This window comes from Hipposideros armiger, unplaced genomic scaffold (genome assembly GCF_001890085.2).
Source record: "Hipposideros armiger isolate ML-2016 unplaced genomic scaffold, ASM189008v1 scaffold_49, whole genome shotgun sequence".
Lineage (NCBI taxonomy): Eukaryota > Metazoa > Chordata > Mammalia > Chiroptera > Hipposideridae > Hipposideros > Hipposideros armiger.
The window spans coordinates 3,542,529-3,552,118 of record NW_017731399.1 but is presented as its reverse complement, the minus strand read 5'-3'; the positions used below and the strand labels follow the sequence as shown (position 1 = coordinate 3,552,118).

Below are 9,590 nucleotides of genomic sequence, written 5' to 3'. Positions count from 1 at the left end.
CGTTCTGGAGGCCTGTGGGGCTTTAAAATGTCGAGACAGGAAGGTTGGGTGGGGAGGTGGCTCTGCTGCTCCAAGACTGAGAGGTCAGTTAAAAGACATCATAAAGAAAAGGAGGGCCGGCTGAGTGGCGCGATGGTTAAGAACTGGCTTGGGATGTCAGAGGGCCCCGGTTCAGATCCCACATATGAGGGCCAGTGACACTGCCCTCTACAGCTAAGATGCTAAACAACAGCTCAACCTGGAGCAGGGCTGCTGTGAGTGGGACAGGCATAGGCTGCAGCCCCTGCTGCAGTGGGTTGCCATGGGCTACCGTATGTAGCCAGTAGCCAGCGTGAGTGGCCAGCAGCCGCAGTGAGCGGCCATCCAGAAGCCGGCGACTGATCTGCTTTGCCTGGGAAGAGCGCAATGATGGTGCCAACTTGGGCCACTGAAGAACAAAATGACAGCAACTTGTCTGTTCCCCTTCCCCCAATTCCCCAGCACTGTTCCCATCCCCTCAATTCCCCAATAAAAAAAATCTAACAAAAAAAAAAAAAAACAAGAAAAGACAGTTGTAATGTGTAATGTTTAAAAAAAACATTTACAGGTGGTTTCAAATTTTTTATTTTTATAAAAAGTTTCTCAATTTTACAACTTTGCATATAATTCCTACAGTATATTAGGTTTAAGAAAATTAGCATGAAGGAGGAAGGCTTCTTGCTATTCACTGGAAATCTGAAATTATTGGATAAATTTTCCATTACATAAAAAACAATTGGCCAATTAAAAAATTAAAAGGTGCTTATCCTATTAGGAATCAGGGAAACGCAAAATTGAACTACACATTTCACACCCTCAAAATTTGCCAAAATTTAGAAGTCTAACATTACCAATTGTTAACAGGTACACAGAAGAAAAGGAACTCTCACATTCACTGCTGAAAGGAATAGATTTCTCCTGGAAACAAATTTTTACTTAGAAATTTGACTATATCATTCTGTTCCTGGTACATATGCACCAAATGGTATTGTTTGTAAGAGCAAAAACAACTGCAAACAGCCAACTATCCATCAACAATAGATAACTAAATTGAGGTACAGTATTTACAGCAGCAAAAGTTATTGAACTGCAGCTACAAGAATCAAAATGGATGAATCTCAAAAACAGTGTTGAGTGAAACAATCAAATCCTAGAAGAACACAATTTCATTACATTTAGACAAAATTCAAAAAGTATGCACAATAAACAAAATACTGTTTAAGGTACACATTTAAGTGGTAATACGGTAAAGAAAATTAAGAGAATGATAAAATCCAGGACAGTGGAAAGGGAGGAAAATACACAGGTACTCAGGGGACTTCCATGGTTAGTACTGGGTTGTTGGGAAAGTCATGACGTATTTTTTTTGTTTTCGTTGCAAAAATGCGTCATGACTTTTCCGACAGCCCAATATTTCTTAAAAGTGTTGGGTATAAAGTTCTTTAAATATTGCATGTTAAATACAAACTTTTTATGCAAATAGTGAAAATATCCAGTAAATGGAATCATACAGAATATGTAGCTTTTTTTTTTTCAGCTGAGCCATCCTGTCACCTGTTGGCGGCTCAGCAGCTGCTCAGCTTGGGCTGGGACTTGAACCACTATTGCTCGGAGCTCAAACTCTTGAGTGAGCTTTTAACCAACTGAGCCACTTGGCTGGCCCCTATTATGTAGCCTTTTGAGTCTAGTATAATGCATTTGAGATTAATTTGTGTTGCTCCGTGTATCAGCAGTTCCTTCTTGTTTCTTAGTAGTACTCTGTTATATGGATGTACTACAGGTTACTTATTCATTCACCAGTTGAAATGTTATGCGAGTCTCAGTTCTTCTTGCTGACATAGTAAAGAATCAAAGATCAGCAAGCTGGGCCGGCCGAGTGGTGCGATGGTTAAGAACTGGCTTGGGATGCCAGAGGGCCCCGGTTCGGATTCCACATATGAGGGCTAGTGACACTGCCCTGCCATGAGTCGCTGGCGACCGTGTAGGCTGCAGCCCCTGTGGCAGTGGGTTGCCATGGGCTACCGTGTGTAGCCAGCAGCCAGCGTGAGCGATCAGCAGCCACAGTGAGCAGCCGTCAAGAAGCCGGTGACTGAGCTGCCTCGCCCGGGAAGAGCGCAATGATGGTGCCAACTTGGGCCAGTGAAGCAACNAAAAAAAAAAAAGAGTCATGGGAAGTGAGACAGTCTCTTGGAGGATGGACACATTTTGTTTCCTAAACTCATTGTTTGACTATTTCCTTTCTATCTTGTCTGTCTTACAGAATGAAGAATGTTGTACTGGTGAAACAGAAACTTACAACAGAGGATAACCCTACAGCCTAAAGCAGGTATGGGTCTGAGAACGGAGTGGGAGAGTAGAGCCAGCCCAAGTGAAAAGAACAGTGTGCTGAATCCAGGGTTTGATATACTTCCCCTGGAAGTATTAAGATGGGATCTGCCTTACTGGTAATTACTGGCCCTAAACCACTTTATTACACCTAAATTTTCTCTGATTTCAACTGAATGGATGTTCACAAAGGCTTTTCCTAGTTACAGCTAGTATTTTATAATTTTATGAGATGATTTTTAGTCCCCCTAGATGCTGGCGATGCCCCAGCCTATGAAACAGGAGCCTTAAAGAAATAGCCACACTTCCATCTTTACTCCCATTATCAGCTTCTTGCTTACATGATACAGGAATTGGCTGGGAAGTCCACCTTTCTGGGGTTTCAGGGAAGACCTTCGATAGCTGCTTGTTGTACTTGTTGAGGTTTTCCAGGAAAATTTGGTCTCTCTTTGCACCAATCCGGTGGATGACCTGGACTTTATCTGTGAACAGATAAAGAAATATTGAGTCCTCAGCACCCTGGGTTTTCAGTCACCAGGATCAGCCCCAATTTCATTTTACCCTACTCTAAGCCCGTAGGACTCATGACTACCATGCTTGTGGGCATCTCTTGAAAGTGACTGTGGTTTGGGAATATGAGCTGGTGGTCTCATAGAGGCCTGGATGCCAAGGCAGAACCTGCCTAACTGATAGGCATTGTCCCCTATGAAAAGCTAGACACTAATGAAGGGCTACCAAATTCATCTCTTATCAGTCATAAATTCCTTAGTCAGATTAACTTGGTTAAGCACTTTAAGAAGACTTTCAGTTGGTAGAAATTTAGAACAAGATGGGGGTAGGAAAGAATAAACAGCTTGGACCTAGATCATGTATCCTGGAAGCCCAGGTGTCTAAAGGATAGCAAGATAGAAGGGGAAGGTAGTGGACTTTTACTGGACATTGGGCAAGAAGCATTATAGATGCTTTCTGGTCTACTCTTTACTTGAAGTGCATTTTTATTAATATTATTTTACAAATAAAGTACGTAAGGCTCAGAGGGATTATGCAGTTTGCTGAAGGTTAGTAGAAGGGGTTAAGCCAGGATTTAAACTCAGATGTGTCTGACTCCAGAGCCTGATTCTTCGTTTTCCCAGTATTGCGCCTCAGTGGGGGAATATCTCAAAGTGAGAGAAGGGAGAAGGGTGTACAGAGAAGAGGTAAGCTGTTCCCAGTGCAAATCTTGCTTTACAATCCCACCCTCCACTGCCTCCTTAGTAAAATAAAGGGATAAAGAAAGAGGGAAGAGGCAGTTTCTTCCGCACCAGATAACTGCTGCGGGGGGAGGGGGGCCCCCCCACCCCTCCCCGCAAAACCCCCAGCTCCTGTGCGAGTAACCAGGAAATGCTACCACGAACACCTGGGTCATCCAGGGCCTCTTATCTTACACCCATGACTCATGCCCCAGCTACCTTCTACCTCCCTGCTCCAGGTCCACCTGAGCCCCCCACCACAGGTCCCCAGCTCTATTACCAAAGTAAATCTCCTGTTCAAAAGCGTGGTCTGTGGAGTAAGCACACTTTCCAGCTCGGGGATTCACCTGTCGGAAGTTGCTTTGGTTTGGGGGCTGGCAGATGCTCCAGTTTCCATCAATATCCTCACCGGCCGTATTGTTGCCGGGCATAATTTCAAACCTCTGCACTTGTGGCAAGTAACTGGGCAATCTTGACGGGTGAGAGAGGGGAAGACAGGGAGAAAGGTAGGAGATGGACCTCCCCCTTTCCATCAGATCCAAAACCCATTCCCTTTCCTTTTTAAACTCAGCTCATCCACGCATGCGCATTTAAAGAACACCTATGTTTAACTATTGGCCTTGCCCCTGAGGTGCCAGTTGAATATGGAGCTGCCAAAAGGGCTTGTCTGCAGCCACCTTCCCTCTCGCTTCGTGGACTCACTCCCTCTGCAGCCTCTAGACAGCACCATAGAGTGGCCGTCCTCCCAGCATTGCCCTTCTTTAACACTGGTGCCCTTAGAATTTCAACAGACTTGGGAAAGGAAACCCGCCTCCTACATTACCTCACTTTATCTATTATGTGTGTGGTTATTTACTGTCTGTCACCCAGTGGACAGGCTGTAAGCTCCTTAAAGGATAGGTCCACGTCTATCTTATTTACATTGCATTCCTAGCACTTTGCAGAAAGTAGTGGGAATGCAATTTATATTTGTCCAATAAATGAATAAATAAATGGGTTTCCGCTTTTTTTTTTATAGATCTTTATTGGGGAATTGGGGGGATGGGAACAGTGCTGGGGAATTGGGGGAAGGGGAACAGACAAGTTGCTGTTGTCTTGTTCCCCAATCTAGTTGTGGAGGACNTCAGCCGGCCCAAAAATGCTCTATTTTTAATAAGAGATTTTGTTCCAAAGAGTTTCTTTTTAGATAATAATACTATTTAATTGCTTTATGTTTTATTCCTGCATTGTCTGTTCCCAAAGCATTTAATTTAATTCTGAGTGTGCCTTTGCCATATTCACTATTGTTAAGATTTTAGATTTTAGACAGACTTTAGATGGGAAATGCCTGAGAAATCTCCCACCACTCCTTGTTACTCAAATGTGACCACAATAGGCTTCCAATCTGTGCATTTTCCCTCCAACATGGAACATGACACCCAGGAAAGGTCAAAGGTCCTTTATGGCACCAAGGGACAAAAGACTACTGAATCCAGAAAAACCTGACTTTTGATTAATGATGCTTACAGAGAAAGAGCTTGATCTTTAAAAGGGGGGAAATGTGATAATTAATAAACAAATCTCATTTAAAATGGATGCAAGAAGCTAGAAGAGAGAACTCTCACACACATCACTCAACTCACACTACTGACCCCCACAGGACAAGATCATAACTTGCATCTCCCACAGGAAATGATAGTACTTGACTACCTCAGTAGGAGGAGGAAAAAAATTCCTCCTTGCCCAGTAAGAGCTGGGGCAATGGGGGACTGCCATAACTCAGCCAATGAAAAGTCACTATACTTCTAAATTTCAGTTTCTCCCAATAGACTGTTCCTTTACAACAGGTCCTCCCAGGTCCATAAAAGAGCATTTCTCTCCTGTGTTTCCCTGGACTTGTGCTGGATTGCCTTTAGACTGCATGCCCTGAATTACATTGTTTTGTTGTTCCTGAATAAACCTATTTTGCTGGAGAAATATCTGGCTATTTTATCAAATGTGAAATAAAATGGGGTCACTTGTGTTAAGGAGCTTTAAAATGGAGCCAGGAGGCCATTAAGGAAATGGGTTTTATGGAAATGACATCCTCACTGGACAGAACATGAACTTTGAACTGGGCAAAACCATATATATTCTAGAACGCTGCAAGAACGCCTGCAACTACTCACAAAGACAGACTTTCTCTTAGTGATAGCTTTAGCAATCAATTATGTTTAGCCAAGATTAGCTTTCTGTTACCAGCACCAATTAAATTCTTTTTTAAAAAAGATTTTTATTGAGGAATTGGGGAATGGAAACAGCGCTGGGGAATTGGGGGAAGGGGCACAGACAAGTTGCTGTCCCTCTGCTCCTCAGTCTAGCCGTGCTTGCCCCACTGGCCCAAGCTGACACCATCATTGCGCTCTTCCCCGGACAAGGCATATCAGTCGCTGGCTTCTGGACGGCCGCTCACAGCGGCTGCCAGCAGCTCACACTGGCTGCCGGCCACACACTGCAGCCCATGGCAACCCACTGCAGCAGGGGCTGCAGCCTACACCATCACCAGCAACCCACGGCAGCCCAGCTCTAGGTCGAGCTGCCGTTCAGCATCTCAGCTGTGGAGGGCAGCGTCACTGGCCCCCATATGTGGGATCCGAATCGGGGCCCTCTGGTGTACCAAGCCAGCTCTTAACCAACGTGCCACTCGGCCGGCCCTAAAATTCTTTATGACTGACTTATGCAAACCTTAACCTCCCCTTTTGCCTTTGAAAACCCCCTGACTTTTGTTCTCCGGGGGTGGACACTTTGGGTTACTACCTGAATTGCTATGCATGGATTTGCAACTCCTTTTAAAGTCCAGGTAGATGCTTTTCTTTTGTTTGATTTTTGCCTACTGACAATTTTGGTTAACAATTTGTTTGAGGTCAACAGTGGGCTTGAAGCTTATACAACTTGCAGGTTTCTCTAATAAAAAGAATATGAAAATATGAATGTAAAATCAAGAACAAGGCCTTGGAAAAGGCCTGAAGTTAAGTTTGATGAAAAAAATCCACCACAGGGTGGAACCCGTAACTTATGAAAAAGTGGGGAAAGGTGAGATGTGTAGGATGATACCATTTGCCTAAATGAAGCAACACAAGAGTTCTGTATAACAAAATAATATTACTTCATTTGGCTATTTTTTTCCCCCTGAAAGGAATGAAGCTGAGGTGACACGGTAAGATGCCAGGCCCCTTTGATAAGGGATGGTGTGGAATATAAGCATATACACAAATAATACACAAGCAAAACACCATGACGCACATTTTAAAACAAAGGGCCTATGATTAACGGGTGTTAATTACTTAACAAAGGGACAAAATTCAATTCCAGTCCTGCGCTCCTCTTAGCCATTAAGAGTTGGAACTGAAGACTGCTATGTGCTAGGTTCCTTCAGGTCCAACCCACTGCACAGGTGAACTNGGCTGCTCAGCTCGGGCTGGACTCGAACCGCTGTTGCTCAGAGCTCAAACTCTTGAGCGAGCTCTTAACCAACTGAGCCACTCGGCCGGCCCCTATGTATTGTTTTGTTTTTAATGTTTTTAATTTGGGAAGAGGAATGGTGCTACAAGCTGTTAAATTTGAAAGATTTTAGCATTTTTGAATTTTTCCTAACTATGACAAATAACAGTTGGAAATTTGAGAACAGAAGAAAATAGAGAAATACAGTTGTTATATAAAAATAGTTATAGTTGTTATATTTTCTAGACTTAATGTTCTCCCTGGTGTCACATTCAGAAAGCCTCTTTCTCAAAGGAGTACTTGTGTGGAAAAGGAGAAGACAAAACAGATAAAAAACATTTCCAGATCACTAAATTCATTATTTGCGACATTGCTTCTCAGTTTCATGTTCTAATCTCACTATCAGCTGTTTCTTCCAAGATTTCATTCTAACTCCAACACAGATCAGATTTGCTCTGAATCACTTCTTTCCCTTGAACAAGGATGGCAATACCATTTCTTTCTTCTAATGTAAAGAGTCCCATGAGACTCCAGGGCAGTTTAGCTCAGATGCCCACACAAAGCTTGCCCTCCAAATGGTCCTCACCCAGCTTGGTCACACTGGGGGAACTCAGTCACTCTATTCGGGGTTCCTTCCTTTGCAGTGTAGGATGTGTGCAGCCAGAAGCTGTAGAATCAGCTCCATACAAGTCACCTCCAGGTGAGGAGATACTTTGCCACGTGACACGCCCCCACTTCTCTCAGCCTACTTGAAATCCCTCCCAGGGAAGTAAGAAATAGCTGAATTAACCCTGCTCCCCGCCTTCCTTTCCTCCTATATCCCCCTGCTCAGGGAGTTAAAATGGATGTAGTGAGAAAGTCTTGAAGCTAATATTTAACCTTTGTGGGAATAAACATGTACAATTGCCAGTATTTATTTTACTTCCAGTACTTTGAGTTCTAGGCAGGTAGAAATATATTCACTAGCCACCTTCTACTTCACAAGTCATCTAAAGGGCACACACAAACAACCCTTTGGTTTTCTGTGGGACAGAAGGTACAGTACAATCGCTTCTTTTGGCTAAGATCAAGTGTAGTTATCGGTTCTTATCAGTTTAATATCTGATATGTCCTCTATCCAAGGACAATATATTAAATGGATTTTTGGAATTAGGAGATGGAATAGGAGCTTGCTCCGTCCACTCCACGCATTGACCAGGTGCACCAAAATTAAAAAAATAAAAAGGTACAGTACACTCCTTGGCAGAAACAAATGGTGCATTTTAGATTTGTACCATAAAACCTGTGCGTGGTATATAGGAACTGTAATGATCTGGGCACACTAGAGAGTTTTGTATCACGATTTGGGAGAAATTAAAGACTATGTAGTAATAAGTACACTTTCTATCTTGAGAGTTTTTATCATTTTAAAGAAATCATTATCTAAGTTTTTCAATTCAATCAAAAGGGAGAGGGAAAAAAAAATCTACCCATGTCTAACCCCAGAAATGTTTCTATTATTTCCAGGTTCTTTCATACCTAGTATTTCCCGAGATGAATAAAATGGTTATAAGAAGGCGTGTATTTATATTGCTATTCTCACTTCCCCCAGATAAATGAAAAGTACTATTTTTTTTTAAAGTTTGATTGAAAAATCCTACAGCATTAGCTCATTAGATGTTCTGTGTTCTGGGGAAAAAGAAGGCCAGTATCCAGCACCACTGGGGAAAAAGTGCCTGTGAAGCAAGTAAGACAGGTGGTGAAGCGCCTGTGAATGCAGTAGGATCCTCAGAGGATTTCTTTTTTAAATAATAGCTTTATTGAGGTAGAATTCATATACTGTAAAATTCATCCTCTTAAAGTATACCCAAAAAAATAAAAATAAAAAAATAAAATAAAGTATATACAATTCAGTGGTTTTTAGTATATTTGTGGAGTTGTGCAACTACCACCTTTATCTAATTTTAGAATATTTCCATCACCCCCAAAAGAAACCCCTTTCCTATTGCTCCCTCCTCCCAGCAACCACTGATCAACTTTCTGTCTCTGTGAATTTGCCTAGTCTCAGGAGAGAAGAGATACGGAATAGAGTTGGCTTGGGGGGAAGGTAGTATACTAATAATAACGCCTTGAATTTATACAGCACTTAATGGTTTATAAAACATATTCACAGAATCACCCAAGTATCAATAAGTACCACAAAATTGCCTTGCGGAGGGATAATTAGTGTCTGAGTTTTAATGAAGCAACTGAAGCTCTGGCAGGTAACTTGCCAAGACTCAACCCAAAGCTTTGCCGGCATGCCTTCTCCACTGCTTTATAGTGGTGGTCCTCAACAAACGAGGACATGTGTGAGTAGTAGGCAAGCTGCACACAGCTCCATCACTCGAGACAGGTTTGGGGATGGTGGGAAAAAGAATCCATCTCTATGGCTGCTCATTTCTGCACACCAGGGGGCCCATCTGAACAATGATACTGCAAAAAAGAGTCATGGGGGGCTAGCCGAGTGGAACGATGGTTAAGAACTGGCTTGGGACGCCAGAGGGCCCCGGTTCGGATCCCACATATGAGGGCCAGTGA

At 42.8% G+C, this 9,590-nt stretch overlaps 1 protein-coding gene across 1 annotated transcript in view; it reads left to right on the top strand.

Annotated features, from left to right (window-relative positions):
* Positions 1–3,385: 3,385 nt before the first annotated feature.
* The window catches only part of LOC109381542 (acyl-coenzyme A thioesterase 1-like), a 26,111-nt gene continuing 19,906 nt past the window's right edge, over positions 3,386–9,590 (top strand). The window contains exon 1 of the mRNA XM_019640292.1: positions 3,386–3,401. Within this exon, the coding sequence (XP_019495837.1) occupies positions 3,386–3,401 (16 nt within the window). The remainder of the gene's footprint in view (positions 3,402–9,590) is intronic.